The sequence below is a fragment of the Acinonyx jubatus genome, chromosome B2, assembly GCF_027475565.1.
Source record: "Acinonyx jubatus isolate Ajub_Pintada_27869175 chromosome B2, VMU_Ajub_asm_v1.0, whole genome shotgun sequence".
NCBI classification, from domain to species: Eukaryota; Metazoa; Chordata; class Mammalia; order Carnivora; family Felidae; genus Acinonyx; species Acinonyx jubatus.
The window spans coordinates 71,048,291-71,069,254 of NC_069385.1; the positions used below are offsets into that span (position 1 = coordinate 71,048,291).

Sequence of the window (20,964 nt, forward strand, 5' to 3'; positions counted from 1 at the left end):
CAGGCTCCCCATGAGTATGTTGAGTTTCAATGCCTACAGGATAGCTACTGGGGATAATTAGACAGTTGGATAAAAGGTCTAGAGCAGGGGGTACAGATTTAGGAATCCTCAACACGTTAATGACAATTGAAGCCACAGCTATAGGCGAGCCTGCCAAACAGGGTGTAGAGGGAGAAGAGAGGGCAGCTGGGAAAGGGCTCTGGGGACACTAGCAGTTAAGGGATGGGCCGAGGACGAGGGGGAGACTGCAGTGGAGATTGAGAAGGAACCGTCAGAGTGATAGGAGGAGAACCCAATGCCGGGTCCGGAAAGACCAGGTTTCTAGCAGAGGCATGGCCCTCCGTGTGGCAGAGAAGCCAGCACCCAGCAAGAGTGCCTGCAGGGCCTCGGGTTAAGCACAAGTGGGGCAGGGCGGACTTGACTGAGGGGTGGCAGCAGCAGGTGACACACAGCTCTCTGTGTGGAGGATCATTTATTAGGAGGGGGAAAGAGTTTTATTTTAAAGAAAAAGTTTAAAGATGAATATAACTGCCACACCTGTACTGCTGCCACTGTTTAATACATTTTGCACGAGAAGGACGTGCGGTCTAGACAGATATTCTGCTTAGGGGTCAAGGTGGGAGAGACTTGAACCCGGTTTGAAGGCTGACGAGAATAAGCCATGGACGAGGTAGATGCTGAGGAAGTTGGGGCGAGGGTGCTTGAGGGCAGAGGTCAAGGGCTCTGGGAAGAGGGTCAGGCACCTCTGCCCAACCCCCAGGTACTCTAAGAACCTATGAGTGAAAATACTACTACTGCTCCTGCTCCCGAGTTGCCCCCTCCCTGTTTTCCCCTTCTCCCTGAGAAGCTCCAGGTGGCCTTCAGAGAATAGTTGGGAGGTCTGGAGCTCCAGGTGGCTCCTGGGCTGTAAGATGGGAAGCCCCAGCTTATAGAGGAATCTGCTTCTTGGGTGGGGAGGGAAGTCAGGGCAGAAGTTAGGCCAGCACTACAGAATAAAACTTTTTGAGACCGAGGAAAAGTTATAGATCTGCACTATCCAATATAGTAACCACCAGCCTCATGTGGCTATTAAGCACATAAGTATGGCTAGTAGAACTAAAGAACTGAACATTAATTTTATTTCATTGTAATTGACTTAAACAGCCACATGTGGCTAGTGGCTACTTTATCGATCAGCCCAGCTTTAGAACTCCATCAAATTGCACTATCTGGGCAGAGCTGATAGAGAATGAAAGTTAATGAGGATTTCACAGAAAGATGTGTCAAAGAACAGAACCTCAAAAGAGGAAACATGTTCCTTTCCTCTTATAGAGTTTAAACAGGAAATACGCCTATTTCTCTAAAAAACATGAAGTGTGATAAGAACACTGAGAATAAAATAAGGATGTATATATAAATGAACAACAAACATTCAAAACAAAATCCCTTCATTTACTTCTAAAATCTTTAAATATCCTACACATAACGCTGACTTCTTATAAGGCTGTTTAGTTTCTTCTGTCAAGAATTAGATCTCACAAACTTACAAGAAGACCATGGGGGAAGGGGAAAAAATAGTTTCAGAGAAGGAGGCAAACCATAAGGGACTCTTAAATATAGAGAACAAACTGAAGGTTGATGGTGAGAAGAGGGGAGAAGGGAAAATGGGTGATGGGCATTGAGGAGGGTACTTGTTGGGATGAGCACTGGCTGTTGTATGTAAGTGATAAATCATGGGAATCTACTCCCGAAGCCAAGAGCACACTGTATACACTGTATGTTAGCTGACTTGACAATAAATTATATTTAAAAAATAAAAATAAAAAACATTCATAGAAAAAAAAAAAAAAGGAATTAGATCTCACATCTTGTTAGACCCAAATCCATCCAACCTTCTTTCCTTCCTTCCTCCCTCCCTTCCTTCCTCTCTCCCTCCCCTACTCTCTCCTTTTTTTAAAATCTTAGAATTCTTTTTTTTTAACTCTTTTAAAAAATGTTTATTGGGGCGCCTGGGTGGCTCAGTCGGTTAAGCGTCCGACTTCGGCTCAGGTCATGATCTCGCAGTCCGTGGTTTCAAGCCCCGCGTCGGGCTCTGTGCTGACAGCTCGGAGCCTGGAGCCTGTTTCAGATTCTGTGTCTCCCTCTTTCTCTGACCCTCCCCTGTTCATGCTCTCTCTCTCTCTGTCTCGAAAATAAATGAACATTAAAAAAAATTTTTTTTCTTAATGTTTATTTACTTTGACAGAGAAGGAGAGCAGGGGAGGGGCAGAGAGTGAGGGAGAGAGAAAATCCCAAGCAGGCTCTGTGCCATCAGCACAGAGCCCAATGCGGGGTTTGCACTCATGAACCATGAGATCATGACCTGAACCAAAATCAAGAGTCAGATGCTTAACCGACTGAGCCTCCAGACACCCCCATCACAAAACCAGTATTATAGTAACATAAGAGAAATGTTTAAAAAGAAATATATATATATAATCCTCCACCTCAACCCAACTGCTGTCATCCAATCATTACCTTACGAAGGCTCTGCAAGGGTCTGGTTCTCAGGACTGACTATGAGGGCCTGGGGAGGACAGGGTGGGTCAGGAGGGGTGTGTGTGTGCGTAGCCTTTGGTGGATGGAGAAGAGATGTCTAACAGGTAGCTTCTATAGGGAGTAATCTCCCCATATGCCTTTGTGGGTCGTTGGGAAAACATCTCTTGCTTGTCTTTGCAGTCACCTATATAAGAAGAACCTCGACGTGACCAAAATCCACAAGGGAAAACCTCAGCCACTTCTTAGAGTGGAGGACCATGATTTCTCCATGAGGCCCGCCTTTGGAGGTAGGACTGAGTCCCCAGGGGCTGCCTGCTGCCCTGTCCTGCTCTGTCCTGTTCCCTCAGGCACAACCCTCCCTTGGGGCCCCAGTTTTCCCACTCACAGTCAGATAAGCCCAAATCGGCTTCCGAAGTCTCTCATTTCCTCAAGGAGAGAAGAGTTGGAAGGAAATGAGCTAAGAAGGCTGTTGGCTGAAGTGTTGCTAATGGTTAAGATGTCTACAACCAGAGTGGACCTGCCTTACTGCTGCCAGCTTTCTTTTCCTAAAACATGAGCCAGCCTGGAGAGTCTGGACACAAAATGGCTCCCCTGGGTCAGCCACCATTCCCAGTGATTAGCTGGGAATTGGGGGTTTTGAGGGCCACCTGCCTTTCAATGCAACAACAACAAAATTTAACCCATGATGAGTCCCCTCATAAACTTGGCCCCTAAGGAGCTTTGCTGCTTTGCAGTCAGGGACGGGTGGCCAGGCTGGTGGCCATCCTTTCTTTCCAGGAATTGGAGAAATGCCACAGGAAGGCCAGGAAAGGAGCCATCTGCTCTCAACAGGCGGGGAGTGGGGTAAGAATAGCAGAATGTGCAAGGTGTGCCCCGCCAGCACCCTCTCCCCCTCCCCACTTGTGTACTTGGAAAACTGAGGTCTGGTGCATTTCAGCCAACAGGTACTGGCCAAGGCAGACCTGGGCAAGCTGGCTTCCCTTTCCCTTTATTTCCATTTCCAGATCTTCTCTTAGGGCCCTGGGGCTGTAGGGGTGACCTGAAGGCAAGTCACAGATCCTCTCTGAGCCTCTGTTTGCTGGTTTGCAAAATGGGAATTGTAATCCCTACATCTGGGGTTGTTGTCAGGATTAAAGGAGATAATGTATGTAAAGCCCTTGACACATAAGGATTCAAGTCCCTTTAGAAAAACCCAGCTGTCAGGTCTGCCTCTTGTGTGACTGTTATGGGATTAGACATTAATTCATCCCAGGGGCCTTTGCATTTTAAAAGGCCGCAAAGCCTCTCACTCAGTTCTCTGAGCTCTGACACCTGCAGAGCAGGAAGAGAAAAGTAGGAGGCAGATTATGGTCCCATGTGCCTTCTTCCTGCCCAGGAATGTTGTTCATCACTCGCTCAGGTCAGGAGGTTACCAGCTCCCCCAGGGCTCACCATGATAATGCCCACAAGGAATTCTATGAAAATAAAGTTTTCCTAAATAAGCCACTCTAAAATAGCTGTATCTGCTCCAAGAAGTCTAAGTGAGACATTCCTGTCACAAGGAAGATCCACCTTGCCTTTCTGGTAGAATGTCAGTTAAGTGGCTAGGACAATAAATACACAATGGCATTAATGACAGCACTTTGATACTGGTTTTTCTGCACCAGGCACCATTCTAATCAAGGTATGTACATACAGGATCTTATTTCAGTCCTCAGGACTGCTCTGTGATGTAGATACTATCATTTTTCCCAGATGGGGAAACTGAGGCCTAGAGAGGTGAACTCACTGGGTCAGGTCACACTCCTGCTGAGGTTAGGCCCTCCCTCCTGGCAAAGTGTCTTTTCTTGTACTTTCGACTTGTATGTCCCTCGATGCAGGGCTGACATACCCATCAGGCAGAGTAGGCATAGTGTTAAAGGATCACAATGATATTCTTAGGGACCCCTGAAAATATTTTAATGTATTTAAACACTTTTCTTCTTTTAATGTTTTGTTTTTGAGAGACAGAAAGAGAGCATGAGTGGGGGAGGGGCAGAGAGAGAGAGAGAGAGAGAGAGAGAGAGAGAGAGAGAGAGAACCCAAGCAGGCTCCAGGCTCCCATCTGTCAGCACAGAGCCTGACACGAGGCTCAAACCCACAAACCATGAGACCATGACCTGAGCCAAAGTCAGACGCTCACCCCACTGAGCTGCCCAGGTGCCCCTAATGACTCTTACCATCTGTAATCTCTGGGAGTATCTGAACAAGGGTTAGAACCAAGAAGCTTTCCCTACAGGTATTCCTGAGGGTCTCCATTCCATCCAGCACCTCATCCTTGGGCAGGGGACACTGCCCAGGTGGCAGGCAGGTCTCTGAGGAAGGAGACTGGCAGACATAGGTGACTCTGCAAGTAACAGACTCTGTGCAAGTAACTCCTTACTTGTTGGCAGCCCTGTGCCAGGAGCCTGGTAAGAAGCAGAGCCTGGGCCCAACCTGCCCTCCTGCTTGCCTCTCCTGACTCCCTCCCCGGCTTAGCACCCACGCACACTAAGCATGTCATTTGAACAAAGATGTTGTGAAGTTATGTCTTATTCCTGTCCTCTCTTCCTATTTTATTTCTCTAAGAGGGGCTTCCTGAGGATTGATGTTTAAAAGTAGTTGATAAAGAAGAATTTATCTGAGGCTAGATACCCCATGGTGACCTTTTCGGTCTGGAAAGAGAACAGATTAAAAATCTAGCAGCTTCCTAATAATCCCAGGGATCAGTTGAAACAAAAATACCTTGCCTAAGCTCCCAGCTGCCTGTTTCAGTAGTGCATCCTGGTTAGAGGAAACTCCAAAGACCTGGGGTGTCTCCTCCATTTGTTAGGAGATATGCTGCAATGCAGGTTTTTTTAATATTTAGTTTTTAAGAAATTGTGGTAAAATACATATAACATAAAATTGACTATGTTAACCATTTGTAACTGTACAGGTCAGTGGCATAGTTATCCAACCATCACCCCCACCCATCTCCAGAATGTTTTCATCTTCCCAAACTGAAACCCTGTCCCCATTAAAAAGTTGACTCCAGCTCTTTCCTTTTCCCCAGCCCCTGGCAACCACCATTCTACTTTCTGTCTCTAGGAATCTGACCACTCTCGGTACCTCGTGTAGGTGGAATCATACCGTTTTTGACTGGCTTTTGTGACTGGCTTATTTTGTTTGCTTTTATTTACTTATTTATTTTTGTTATAGCACAATTTGTGTATTTCAAGAAGACAAAAAGTTAGTATTGTGTACAGTATCTTAAGATAAATTGCCTTTGAATGGGAGCTTCCCTCCCAGTACTTTGAGGTCTACAAGGCACATCTAGAAAATTTACTTCTGTGGAAACTGAGGACTGCTTAAATTGAATGGCAGGGAGGGAGAGGGCCTGTGGTTTTTCTTTTTGATTAATTACTGTAACACTGTCCTTTGGGCGACTGAGGGAGTCTCATGTTTTCTTTAGACATCATTAGGCCCCAGAGCTCTTGCAGGACAACTTTGACGCCGTATGAATTCTGCCATCTTGCCAGCACTGATGAGAATGACAGTAGTGAGTTCTCACTCAAGTTTGTGCAGCTTTAAAAGAATGCAGTTGAGGAGGGAGTCATCATCAATCTGGCTTATTTCTTTTAACATAATGTCCTCAAGCTTCACCCATGTTGTAACATAGATCAGCATTCCCTTCCTTTTTAATAATATTCCACTGAATGCATAGATCACGTTTGGTTTATCCGTTCGTCTGTTAGTGGACATTGGGTTGTTTCCACCCTTCGGAAATTATGAATTATGCTTCCACGAACATAGGTGTACAGATACCTGTTTGAGATCCTGATTTTAATTCTTTGGGGGTATATTCAGAAGTGGAATTGCTGGATCATAGGGTAGTTCAGTTTAATTTTTTGAGGAACCTCCACACTTTCTTCTACAGCAGCTGTACTTTTTACATTGCCACTAGCACAATGTTGATATTTAATGCAAATTGTATACAGGGGAGGTATAGGAGGGATGGAGTGTCACCACCCTACGGTGGGTAGGAAAAGAAAAGCAGCTCAGGGGCTGAGGTGTGCTCTCCTTGCCCTGCCACATGCCGGCCTAGAATTCTGAGGAGTCTGAGAGTTCTGAAGTTGGACTTAACCTTCAGGATTGTCGTGAAGGTGCATTTATCAAAGAGGTAGGATAGGCTATCTGTAATTTTGCAGTATCTTTGCTTGATTTATAACCTTCAGATATACATATGGCATATGGGTCTCTGGTTGTGCTCTTACCTAGAGGTTGACCCGCAAATGTTGTTGCTGTCCATAGATGTCACCTCCTGGCACCTGGCACCAGGGAGGAGAGTGGGCCCAGAAGGGCAAACCTCGAGGTCAGCACTGGGTGGGTTGAGATTGAGTGACTCAGAGAGACCCGAAGACTGAACCCAGCCTTTGACCAGGGGCAGGTTGGGACACCATCTGGGCCAAAAGCACCTTCCCCACATCAGTTTCTAGAACAGAACGCTTCCTGTGTTAAATCCACACAGCAAAGGGATGAATTCAGCAGAGAAGGTATGCAGCATTGGCTCATATGTTTCCTTGAGGTAACTGCAAACCCAATGTGTCCAGCTTCACTTCATGAGCCTGCCAATTTTCTGTCAGCTTTTTCTTGGGCAACTCAGGCTGGAAGGTGTTGAGCCCAGCTTGGGTTTGCCCTCCTTCTCCTCCAAGTCAACCAGCTTGAATCAATTCACCCATTAAACTCTCACTCAGATCTGCCTCCTCCTTCCCCTCCCTCATCCCCTTACACCACCCATTCTCAATATGCTCTGGGGGGGTGAAAAAAGTCTCAGATGTTATAGTGGTTTGTGGCCCTCCAAAGCTCAGTCCTCCCTAACAAAGTCTTTTTCCTTAGTATTTTATTTAAATTAAAATTAATTAAAACCTTAAATTCCACTAGAATTTTCACTTTAGGGGGCAATAAAGGTGAGAAGTTTGGAAGCACTGCTTACGGCAACACAGTGGTTCCCACCCCACTCACGGTCAGGTTCACCTCCAGGAAACACCGCTTCCATGTGCTGCTCCCTCAGAAACTGCAGGCTCCCCATATTCTTCAAGAGGAAATGCAGCCCATGCTTCTCCCTGCTGGGTCCCAAGACCTCCACAGTCTTCTCCCTGCTACCCCTGACGAGGACTCTTCCCTGCTAGAACGCTTTCTGTCCCTGCACACCCATGCTTGTTTCTGCCTATGAGCATCTGTTCCCAACGCCCCTGCTCCATGCTGCCCTGCTTCATCCATCTATCCAGAACCCACTTTAACTCCTCTCCTCTAAAATGTGGCATCTGTCAGCTATTTTGAACTATATGACCTTCTGATTTGAAATAACTGCACAGATTCATTCTTTCCCTCACAAGACTGCCCCTCCACTTCAGGCACCAAACGCAAGTTGTCCCCAAGTCACCTGCACTTGTCTGACTTGGCTACAAAATCAGGAGTTCCCACACCCCCTCCGCAGGCTTGGTAGTTTGCTATAATGGCTCATAGAGCTCAGGGGAATACTTTACTATTGTTGGTTCATTATAAAGTAGATTATAAAAGACACAGACGATCAGCCAGATGAAGAGGTAGGCAGTATGAGAACTAGAGTCCTGAGCACGGGGGCCTCTGTCACATGGAGTTGGGGTATGCCATCTTCCCTGCATGTGGATGTGTTTGCTATCCTGGAAACTCACTAAACCCTGTTGTTTAGGGTTTTATAGAGGTTCCATTCCATAGGCATAATTGATGAAATCATTGGCTATTGGTGATTACCTCAGTCTCCAGTGCCCACCTCTCCCCAGAGGTTGGAGGGTGGGGCTGGAAATTCCAACACTCTAATCACAAGGTTGGTTCCCCTGATAAGCAGTCCCATCCTGAAGCTATGTAGGCATCCACCAAAAGTCTCCTCATTAGCATAAACTCAGAATGTTTGGTGGAGGTTTGTGATGAACAAAAAAGATGCTCTTCTCACCCCTATCATTCAGGAAATTACAGGGGTCTCAAGAGCTAGGAACCAGAGAAAAAGACCAAATATATATATTTCTTTTCATATCACAATATCACAATTTCTGTGTCACCTTGCAAGGTTACTGCCTACTTCTCTAGCTGCATTGTCTCTAATGCGATGCCTTCCTAAGGAACTTTCTAGGGTAATTCTGGTGCTTTTCACCTGGGATGATAATTTAGAACCACCCCCATAGAAGATGCCCTCTGTGTTTGGGGCACCCAGATGTATGAGTGCCCCCATGGCTCTCTAAGTGCTTTACTCTGTGGCCTCAACCTTAGCAGGGATTCAACCCTGGACTTCCAAGCCCCAGGAGTCTGGCCACCAAGGCTTCAACTGCTACTCATCTGGCCATCGTGAGACCCATGGAGCCAGCTTAAAGCAAGGTCATGGCTCTATTTGAATCTGAGGCCTCCTTTTGAGTGCTCCTTGGACCTCCCTGGCTCTGCCTCTCCACTTTGCCACGCTGGGTGGGCTAGTGCTTCCCGATTACATCTGAGGTTGGGGAGTCGAAGTGAGGGACACAGCTGACTCTCTGGGGTGGGGCTCCTGCAGCCTTTTTCCTGGGAGCAGCTGCCCTTGGAGGAAACTCCTCTGATCCTTCCCTTAGTGCTCGTGGCCTTTCCCTTCCGGAACACAAACCCTAACTTGCCACCCACTCTGTGCTCCTACTCACTCCTTCCCCTGAAATTAATCTTCCCTTCCTGGTCTCTCCCTCACACAGCCCCTTCTCTACAATCCTGCTTGGGGCAATCTCACTGCTTCCCTCACTTGACCCCACCTGAGCCCAAGTGACTAACAAGGTCACCATGCTCTGAAAGGATAGGATGCTGGGCCCGGTAACAAGTCTGTTTGGGGATGTTAAATTTAGGAAATTGTTAGATATCCAGTGGAGACCTCTTTCAATCTTTAACAACAATCAGGCTATTGGAGTTTGGGTCAGAGATAGGGCCCAGGAGGGTGAGGAGAGTCAGTCTTTCAGGGAAGAGTTGTTTGTGGGAGGGGCTTTGTTGCAGACACCGCAGAGGGAGGGGTTTCAACAAGGGGTGGGGCGTGGGGTGGTGGTCAGGAAGATTCCTCGACTTAGCAAGCATCAGGAGGGCGGGAGACAAGTAGGAGGTGGAGACAGCTAGTGGAGATGGGGTAGCAGAAGAGTTTGACAACAAGAGGAAAGTGGCCACCAGGGCATGGGAAATTGTAAAATCTCACTTCTGGAAGTCTCCTTAAAGGTCAGTCGTGCAGCGGTCCTCAAACTTGAGAATGGATCAGCATCACCGCAGTGCTTACGGAGACCCAGCCTCCCAGCCCCCACTACAGAGCCTCTGGCTCAGAACGCCTGTGGTAACACTTGAGAATTCTATTGGTAACAAGTGCCCGGTGAGGCTGATGTGGCTCATGAAGGAAGAGGCCCTGATTGAGTCCAGCCTAGATCCTAAAGTCCTAACACCAAAAATCCTGTTTTAACAAAATACCACAGATGGCTTAAAGAACAGAAATTTGTTTCTCACAGTTCTGGAGACTGGAAGTCTGAGATCAGGGTGCCGTGCGATGTGGTTCCTGATGAGCGTCCTCTTCCTGGTTTCCAGGTGCGGCCTTTTCACTGTGTCCTCACGAGGTTGAGGGAGAGAGAAGCAAACTCTCTGATCTCTTCTTACAAGGGCACTGCTCCTATTTGAGGAGATTCTACCCTCGTGTACTACTCACCTACCAAAGGCCCAGACCTCCTAACACCATCACGTGGGGAACTAGGCTTCAACATGTGAATCTGGGGACATGAGGGGACACAAACATTCAGTCCACAGCGGCCACTTCCTTCCGTGGGGTCTCTGCCAACTCAGCACCTGCATAGGCCTTTTGAACCTTTCTTAGTGATGAATAGCTGAGAGGTTTCCCAAAATTGTTAAGCACAGGACCTGCAGCAAAGGGCAAGGCTGCTCACAGGCAAACTTGTTTTCACAAAGAATAGGTGATCAAGGCTGTTTCCTTGGTGAGTCAGCAGTGGAAGGGGAACCCTGTACTTACTGAGGTGTTCCACGAACACGTTCTTCATCGTTTACACAGGGGCAGCTGTGCCTATTCCAGATTCTCCCTCGTCCACTAGGACACTCTCTTGGTCTCTACAAAAATATTTTCTTGAGGTAAGCATCGTGGTAGTGTTCTGTAGGTTCTTTAGCAAATTACCACAAATTTAGAGACTTAACACAGTTTCGGACACCTGGGAGGCTCAGCCAGTTAAGTATCTGACTTTGGCTCAGGTCATGGTTTTGCCGTTAGTGAGTTCGAGCCCTGCATCAGGCTCTGCGCTGACAGATTAGAGCCTGGAGCCTGTTTCAGATTCTGTGTCTCCCTCTCTCTCTGGCCCTCCCCCCACTCGTGTTCTGTCTCTGTCTCTCAAAAATAAATAAACATTAAAAAAAATTTTTAGGGGCACCTGGGTGGCTCAGTCGGTTGAGCGTCCAACTTTGGCTCAGGTCACGATCTCACGGTTCGTGGGTTAGAGCCCCACGTCTGGCTCTGTGCTGACAGCTCAGAGCTGAGAGCCTGCTTTGGATTCTGTCTCCCTCTCTCTCTCTGTCCCTCCCTGCCTGCACTCTGTCTCTGTCTCTCAAAAATAAACAAACATTAAAAAAATTAAAAAAAAATTTTTAAACCACACAGATTTATTATCTTATAGTTCTGTTGTTCAGAAGTCCTAAATGGGTCACACTTGGCTAAAATTAAGGCGTCAGCAGGGCTGTGCTCCTTCCTGGAGGTTTCAGAAAGAATCTGTTTTCTTGCCCTTTCTGACTTGGCTGCCCAGATTCCTTGGCTCCTGGCTTTTTTCTTCTGTCTTTAAAGCCAGCAACAGCTGGGTAAGTTCTTCAAACGTTGCATCACTCTGACCTCTTCTCTTTCTTCTACATTTAAGGACCCTTGTGACTACATTGGGCCCATCTGGATAATTAAGGCTGCTCTCCCTATTTTAAGGGCAGCTGAATAGCAACCTTAATTCTGTCTGGAACCTAAATTCCCCTTTGCCATGGTGCCTAACATTCACAAGTTCTGAGGATTAGGATATAAGCAACTCTGGGGGGCCTATCACAAATATATACAAGGCGAATCTTTACATGTGTAAACAATTATCCTTGAAAACACTACGCAGCTTCTCAGAAGTCTGCCTCATATCTCCTCCCAGCTGGTATCTCCCGAGGGTAACCATTATGCTGCCTTCTATCTCCATGAATTAGTTTTGCTCATTCTTGAGCTTCATATAGAGGGAATCATACAGTGTATGAAGTGACCATGTTCCTCTTGGAACAGTATGACCATTAGAGAGGTGGTTTTTTGTTTTAGTTTTTTTTTTTAATCATTTTAAGTGCCAGTCTGTCTTTCCGAGGCTTCTATACATAGGACCTTGCCTGACACAATAATGCTGCCATTCAGAAAATATCTCTTCCATGTGAAAACCATTCAAGTCATTGAAGACTGTCCAATGTTTTTAAATTTTGCAAGATCAATATCCCATGTCCTCCGATAGCTCCTGACATGGTGTCATCGCAAAGTGCTCCCTACCCCCACCCACTTCAATAATGAGGTGCTATTCTATGCTATTCACAGGGGTATTCCTGGTTCCAGATGCAATCCTCCCTCAGATGTGATTGGGTCACACAGAGCCAGGGAATCAACCTTCTGTTGCTCCAGATGTCTATGAAAACCTTTTGCGTGTCCTTCCAAATTCTTTTATGCATATGCGAGTAAATATGCACATGGTCTCTCCCCACCCCATCTTTTGGACAATTGTTAGTTGCTCTACATACTCTTCTGCACTTGATTTTTCTTTCTGACTCAGCAATATATTTTGGGAATCTCTCCCTATTAGTTCACAAAGAACTTCTTCATCTTTTTAATGGTTACTTATTATTTCATGGTATGGATCTACCATACTTCATTTGATCAATGTCTTATTGAAAAATATGTGAGTTGTTTCCAGAATTTCACTATCACAAATCGTATGTACAAATGTCATTTTGTAATTTTGGCAATCACGGGATTATCTAAATAGATACAGAAAAGCTCTTGATAAAGAAGAACACCTGTTGATGCTAAGAATTCTTAGCAAACTAAGATCTGACAACAGATGAGAAGAAATAAAATCCAGTAGAAAAACAGATGACAAGCAATTCATAGAAGATGAAATTCTGAAGCTACAAGTGTTTAAAGGTGCTCAAACATATTGGTGATTGGAGAAATAGAAATTAAAACAACACTGAGAAAGAATTTTATACCCATCAGATTGGCAAACCTTAGAAAGTTGGATCATGACAAGTGTTGGCAGCCACTGGGCATAAGAGAACCCTCCTTTGTTGTCAGTGAGTGTGACCATGCTGTGTAACACACTGGTCAGCTTTCTACCACAGTCACTCAAGAGACTGGCAGCCTGAGACAAGGACACGGAGCCTCTGTAAGACAAGGGGGATACGGGGTTTATTATAGGACCAGCACAGACTTTAGATCCGGACACAGAAGTCACCAGGTGGGAGAGTTTTGCTACTGGAGGCCAAAGGCAGGACCACAGATTTACCAAAAGACCCATGGAGTCTGTTGCATCTCGGCAAACACCAGTCCAGGCAGGGGTTGATTGGGCCAAGCACTTCATGGCAGAGGCCAGCCAGCATGGACGCAAGGGCCCTTTTCTCCTCCATGATGCAAGGTCAACTAAGGTGAGAAGAAATTAGAAACAGGACTAGATTGAGCTGCTGTTAGTTGGTAATTGAAAATTTTTCACACTTTGACACATGATCTTTTTTGCGAGAAAGGTCGAAAAGCTGCCTTTTTTCCCCCCACATTTGAGAAGTGTGAGTTAATTATCCACCTTGCTCCCCTGTACCCCCTGACACTGTACACGCAACCTGAAATGTCCTTCTTCCCTTCGCTACCTGTTAGAAGTAACAAAGCCCAGCCCAAACGCTGTCCCTATGGTGACACTCTCTTCAGTGCCTCAGAATTAATCAAAAGCTGTCTCTTTTGTGAAATTTTCTACAGTGTCTTTGGTTAGAATTAATTGAGCTTTGCTCCTATTATCACAGAGCTCATTGTCCCTCTTAGTGGATTTCAGTCTCCTGGAGGAAGGAACCGTGTCTTCTTGATCTCCACATTCCCAGCTGTGTGGTCTGGGAGACACGGACAGTGTGGGTTGGAATGAATGAACCAGTCAGTCAGGGAAGGTAAGGTGAACCAGGAAACACTGCACACTGGAAGGTCTTATTGAGAGTCAGCTGCAATGCTGATCTCTGAAAGACTGTGACACCTAAAATACCAAAGTAACGGGGCACCTGGGTGGCTCAGTTGGTTAAGCATCTGACTTTGGCTCAGGTCATGATCTCACAGTTTGTGAGTTCGAGCCCCATGTCAGGCTCTGTGCTGACAACTCAGAGCCTGGAGCCTGCTTCCAATTCTGTGTCTCCCCTCTCTCTCCCCCTCCCCCGTTTACACTGTCTCCCTCTCAAAAATAAATAAACAAAAAAAGTTTAAAAAGAATAAGATAAAATACTATAGTAAGAAGAATCCTGAAGTGACCAGCACTAAGGTCTTGTTTATTTGTTTGTTTGTTTCAATTAATTTTACTACAAGCCTGAGATTTCATTATAAAAAGAGGCTTTGAAAAGACTTTGAATAGACAGTATCTTTGAAAAGATACTGCCAGATGACAGAAGACAGACATTTCTCCAAAGAAGACATCCGGATGGCCTGCAGACACATGGAAACATACTCAACGTCACTCATCCTCAGGGAAATGCAAATCAAAACCACAATGAGATACTACCTCACACCTGTTAGAATGACTAAAATCAAAACCAGAAGAAACAACAGGTGTTGTTGAGGATGTGGGGAAAAAGGAACCCTTAGGCACAGTTGGTGGGAATGTAAACTGTGGAAAATACTACAGAGGTTCTTCAAAAAATTAAAAATAGAACTACCATATGATCCAGTAATTCCAGTATTAGGTGTTTACCCAAAGAAAGTGAAAATACTAATTCAAAAAGATAAATGTACCCCTATGTTTACTGCAGCATTATTTACAATAACCAAATTATGGAAGCAGCCCAAATGTCCGTCAATAGAGGAATGGATAAAGAAGTGGTGTGTGTGTGTGTGTGTGTGTGTGTGTGTGTGTGTGTGTGTGTGTGTATGTATGTAGTGGAATATTATTCAGCCATAAAAAAGAACGAAATTTTGCCAATTACAACAACATGGATGGAACTAGAGAGTATAATGCTAAGTGAAATAAATCAGTCAGAGAAAGACAAATACCATATGCTTTCACTCAGATATGGAATTAAAAAAACAAATGGAAAAAGGAGACAAAAAAACCCCAGACTCTTAACTATAGAGAACAAAGAGATGGTTACCAGAGGGGAGGTGAGTGGGGGATGGGTGAAATAGGTGAAGGGGATTAAGAGTACACGTATCATGATGAGCATTGAGTCATGTACGGAAGTGTGGAATCACTATATTGTACACCTGAAACTAATATTACATTGTATGTTAACTACACTGGAATTAAAAAATTAATTAATTTAAAAAAGATACTGCCACATGAGCCGGATTAATTCAATGACCACAGTATTTCTTTGGACAAACCCTTGACGTGTCTTTTCCCTCCCTTTAATGTGGCAAGTTTTAACTCCTTAGTACCTGGGAGCATGCGTTGCTAATAACTGACAGCCCTTCTTCAAGTGTGGCCCACAGAGATTTTTCTGTTGTTGGGTTTCCCCATTTTGTCCTGTGGCACAGTCTGGAGCAGTTTATTTCTGCTCACACTGCTGAAGGTGAGTGAAGCCACGCTTCACCTATGGCTAGGGCTGGGTGATAGTCCAGGACCCGAGTTTGGCTGTTTGGAGTCCAGGGTCAGTGGGCAGTGACACTGGTGTGGCAGGCAGAACACCATGGGTACCTGCGATTTCCTTGCAGAATTGGGTCTACAGTGTGGCCCCTCAGTGACTAGAAACCGGGGCTAAGAGGTTGGCAGTCATTCCTTCCCCCAACGTGTATTAAGCCCTCCTCAGGCCAGGCTCTCTGTTCTGTGAATGCTGAGGGAAATACAATGAGTAAGTTTCAGGCTCTACCCTCTGGGTAAATGAGATAGGCCACAATAATAATGGCAATGATCATATAACTAATTATAGAACATCTTATATGCCAAACCCTTACATGGGCTTTCCATGGATTAACACATTCAATCCTCATGACAACTGTATGAAGCTGGTATATAATTACACCTATTTACAGATAAGGAAACCGAGGCACGGAGAAATTATGTATGCCCAAGGTCACACTGCTGGTGGATGATGGGACCAAAATCCAACTCCTGGCTACCACAGTAGGTTTATTTTTTGACTCTTTTGAATCACAGAGTCCTTTGAAAATCTGTTTGTTTCCCTGAATAATGATAATCTCTGTTACATGGGCGTGCATGCACACACACACACGCATGCTTACTTTTTATGTAATTCCAGAAGGTTTGCAGAAGGCTTGCCCCTGTCCCTAGGGGCTCCATGAGCTCAGGATAACTACCCCTGCCTGCCTTGCACAGATGATCTCCACATGAGGGCATTGGTGGAGAGTGACAAATCACAGACATGACAAAGCAGTCAGGGGCAGCTGGAAGGTGGCATGAAGGGTACCGAGGGAGGACTGAGGAGGGAATGCAAGGCCAGGTGGGGCACCAGAGGAACAGAGAAATGGCCCTCGATCCTCTCCGGAGCCTGTTCTCTCTTCTGGTCCCCATGAGGGCAAGGTGGCTTTCTCGGGCTTGTCTTCCACTTTCTGATTTTGATCATTCATTCCTATAGCAGAGGCTCCTCCACCCACTGACAAACCAGTTAGGGAAGATAGGAGTGGGGGGACTCAGGGACCTGCCTCCTTAATCCGGGTTGGCAAATGACCTCTCTCTTCTCCACCTGTGGGACCACAGAACCTGCAACATCCTCCCTTCCTCTTCTTCCTTCTACACTTTCAGAGGAACCTCATGCCATTGACTTCAGGTCTTGTTATCTATTAATATGATCACTGCCCCAACCAACTCTAATGTGTGGGGGTGAGGGTGCAGAGTTTGGAGGCTGGCAAAGCAGAAAGACAACCCTCCTCCCCAGTGGTTGATGGGGGGGGTGGATGAGTGTTCTGGTAGGAAAAGAACAGGACACGGTGGGGTCCGGCAACCTCAATTAGGGGGTTGGGGAAATCCTTCTAGAAGAAAGGTGGGGTTTAAGTTGAGACTCTGATCAACTTGACTAGATTGAGTAGTAATACCTCATTGTGTTTCAAATGGATTTATGTCTATTTTGTGTGTCTGTGATTTATTTCCTCTTTTTTGAAATGTTTGTTTGAAGTCTCGGCTGTTTTTGTATTGGGTTGTCTGACTTTTTCTTAATGGGACTCTTAAGAATTATTTATATATTCTGCATGCGAGCTTTTTGCCAGTGGTGGTTTTTGATAAATAGGAGTTCTTGATTTCTTCAGTGAAAAATTTTTTATTGGATTGTAACATATATACAGAAAAGTACACAGATCATAAGCGTACAGCTTAGCGAATTATCTAAAAGTGAACATTTTCTTGTAATGAGCATCTAGATCAAGAAACAGTATTTCCAGAAGTCTCCTCTCCCTATAATTATCCTTCCACCATGGGCAACCATTATCCTGACTTCTAATGCCAAATATTCGTTTTGCCAGATAATCTTAATTTCAGTGTAAATCTATTGATCTTTTCTTATGGTTAGTGTTTTTGTGTCTCGATAAGTATATTGCTATCCTGAGATAAGAATATATTCCCCTTGATTACCTTCTGGAGCTTTGTTGTTTTGCTTTTCACATCTGGATCTATAATCCACTTGGAGTTATTTTGCATATTGCCTGATTTGCATATGTATTTCCAATTGTCCCTTGCATTGGTTATTAAAGAAATATTCCTTCTCCAATCACCTGCAGTGATATCTTTATAATAAATTAATGTTCTCAGGCGCCTGTGTGGCTCAGTCAGTTGAGCGTGCAGTTCTTGATTTCGGCTCAGATCATGATCTCATGGTCGTGGGACTGAGCCCTGTTTCAGACTCTGCACTGAGTGTGGAGCCTGCTTGAGATTCTCTCTCTCTCCCTCTGCCTCTCTCCCCCACTTGCGCTCCTTTCTCTCTCTCTCAAAAACAAAAATAATAAGTCAATGTCCTCAAATGTGTATTTCTACTTCTGGATTCTCCATTCTGTTCCATTTTGTCAATTGGTTCATTTTTATGCCAGTTCTTTACTTCCTCTTTACTGTGGTTCTGTAATAAATCAGGATACCTGCTGAAGCACATCCTCCCACCCTGTTTTTCTTCAAGAAAGGCTGCTTTGAATTTACTGATAAGCATTTTGTCAAGTTCCATAAGAAAATCTAATGAGATCTAGATTAGAATTGCATTGAGTCTGTAGATCAATATGGGATAATTAATATTTTTGCAATATTGAACCTTCCAACCCAGGACCATGATCTATTTTTCCATGTACTTATGTCTTTTAATTTCTCTCTATTATATCTCATTGTCTACTTCATAGAGGACATTCAGATATTTTGCTAGATTTTTCTCTAGGTACTTATTCCTAGGTATTTTTGATGCAATTGTTAAAGGCACTTTTGCAAATTTCCTTTTCTAACTTTGACTTTTGTATATTGACTCTGTATTCAACATCCTTATTAAAGACTCTTATTAATTCTAATAACTTATCTGCTAATTTAAAAAATTGTATGTCCAATCTTATACAAATAATGGCACTTTTGTTTCTTTTTTTTTCCCAGTCCTCATAACTTTTTCTCATTTCTTGCCTTATTGTGTTGTCTAGTCCTTTGCATACAATATTGAATAGAAGTGGCATTTATATTCTCATCCCATTCTCAATATTAAAGGAAAACTTACAACACTTTGCCATTAAATATGATATTTATTGTAGCTATTTTTTGGTAGTTATCTCTTTTCAGATTCAGGAAGTTCCCTTCTATTCCTATGCTTTAAAAAATCATAAATGGGCACTGACTTTGGCAAAGGCTTTTTCTGTTAATATGAAGGATTATACTGATTGATTCTATTTTTGTAGTTTACAGTTTTAAGAAGAATTTCCAAATCTTAATTTTTTAATCTATTTCACTTAGTATACTAAGATATTTTTTTATTTGTATTTTTTTAGAGTTTATTTATTTTTAAGAGAGAGAGAGAGGGAGAGAGAGAGAGAGAGTGAGGGAGGGACGGGGAGAGAGAGGGAGACACAGAATCTGAAGCAGACTCCGGGCTCTGAGCTGTCAGCATAGAGCCTGATGCAGGGCTTGAACTCAGGAATGGCAAGGTCATGACCTAGGCCAAAGTTGGATGTTTAAACAACTGAGCCACCCAGGTGCTCCCACACTAAGATATTTTAAAGTTGATGCGATTTCAATATCTAAAGCCCCTTGTTCCTATTCTCTATTTTTTTCTGCTGGTTATTGTGTATGTCTTATTGTGTGCCTGGTTGTTTTTATTATGAACTATATATTATATTTATGATATTTTAAATAGATATAATTGAAGATAACACCTGGGATGGTGTTATCTTCCTCCAGAGTGGATTTCTGTTTATTTATACCAGATGCCTGGCAGCACGAATACTCCGTGCTGCCTGAGGCCACTACCACTCCAGATAACTGCAACCTACTGACAGAGTAGGGACTGATGTGATTTGAAGCTGAGCTACATATCCCGCAAGGGCCTATCTACCTTCACTGCTAAGGTATACTTTTGGGGATCCTAAAGTGGAGCAGCCTGCTTGGTGGGCCCTGGATTCTAATCCCAGCCCCAAAGCTTCCTGAAACCATCAAAAGCATCCTTCAGCTTCTCAGTTGCCTTCCTCAGCTAGCAGATGCCCCCAGGAGAAGTGGATCCAAACATTGAACATCCCTCCTTGGGACTCTGGTTCCCTCTCACATCCTCATCTAGGTTTATTTTGTTAGTATCAAAGTCGTCAGAAATAAATTTTTATATTTGGTCCAGCTTTTTAGTTTTCAGTAGAAATGTTAGTGTGAATTATTTAGCTTGCTAGTATTCAACGTTGGAAGACTTTGATTGATTTTCCAGTGTGAAAACAACCTTGCATTCCTGGAATAAACCTGATGTAGAAGTGATTTATCTTTTTTTGTTTTTCTTTTTTTTTTAATATATAGCTGGATGTGATCTGTTACTATATTGTTTAGGAGCTTTGATTCTATGTTCACGAGTGACACTGACTGGTAATTTTGCTATCTAGTGCAGTCCTTGTTCTGACTTCATAAAATAACTTGACATCTTTTCACATGGATTTTGATTTTCTAAATATTCTTTTTATATTTTCTGGAAGAGTTTATGTAAGATTGGTGCTCCTTCCTCCTAAAACTTTGCTAGAATTTGCTGGTGAAGGCATCTGGACCTATCATTTTCTTTGTGGGAAAATTTAAAGACTCCGTTTTTAAAATAGTTAAAGGACTTTTCAGGTTTTTGTATTTCTCTTTTTATCAGTGTTGGTCGGTATATTGTATGTGCTTGGGGATTAGATAATTTCATCTAAATTTTATTTATTTATTTATTTATTTATTTATTTATTTATTTATTTAATGTTAGTTAGTTACCTGTCTGTCTGTTTTTGGAGGGAGGAAGGGCAGAGGGAGATGGGGAGAGAGAATCTTAAGCAGGCTCCTTGTCCAGCTTGGAGCTTGATGCAATGCAGGGCTCAATCTCATGACCATGAGATCATGACCTGAGCTAAAATCAAGAGTCAAGAGTCGGACACTTAACTGACTGGGCCTCCCAGGAGTCCCTCATCTAAATTTTAAAAGTTATTGGCAAAAAGTTGCTCAGAATAACTTCCTTAATTTTTTTCATGTGTGTGGCGTATACAATGATGCCTTTTTCGTTCCTGATAGTGGCTATTTTTGCTTTCCTTTTTGCAAGACCAATCTTTTTAGAATTTTATCAGTTTTACCAGTCCTTTCAAAGAATCAATATTTGGCTTTTAACAGTATCCTTTCAATTGTGTGTTTGTTTTCTATTTCAATACTTCCTGTTTTTACTTTTATTATTTCCTTTTATCTACTTAAATTGCTTTTCTTTTCCTAAGTTTTAAAGATGGATGCTTAAAAAAAATAAATAAATAAAGATGGATGCTTAGCTCATTGAATTTAAGCATTTCTTCTTTTCTGAGATGGTAGTTAAAGTTATGCATTTTCCTGTAAAAAACACTTACCTTGCATTCCATGAGTTTTGATGTGTAGTACTTTTTAATCATTTTGTTAAAATTTTCATTATGATGTCTGCACTGACCCATCAGTTTTTCCAGAAGTATATTGCTTAATTTTCAAATGTATGGAGATCTCCTAGCTATATTTTTGTTATTAATTTCTAGCGTTCATTGAGTTCATAGTTTATATA

At 43.7% G+C, this 20,964-nt stretch overlaps 1 protein-coding gene and 1 non-coding gene across 2 annotated transcripts in view; one reads left to right on the forward strand and one right to left on the reverse strand.

The window, feature by feature from the left end:
* Nucleotides 1-20,964, forward strand: part of GABRR2 (gamma-aminobutyric acid type A receptor subunit rho2) — a 44,843-nt gene that overhangs the window by 5,139 nt on the left and 18,740 nt on the right. The window contains exon 2 of the mRNA XM_015069538.3: nt 2,698-2,804. Coding sequence (XP_014925024.1) covers nt 2,698-2,804 — 107 coding nt within the window. The remainder of the gene's footprint in view (nt 1-2,697; nt 2,805-20,964) is intronic.
* LOC113598975 (small nucleolar RNA SNORD116) lies at nt 6,034-6,122 on the reverse strand. The gene has a single exon (XR_003419730.1). It is a non-coding gene; the product is annotated as a small nucleolar RNA SNORD116 (small nucleolar RNA).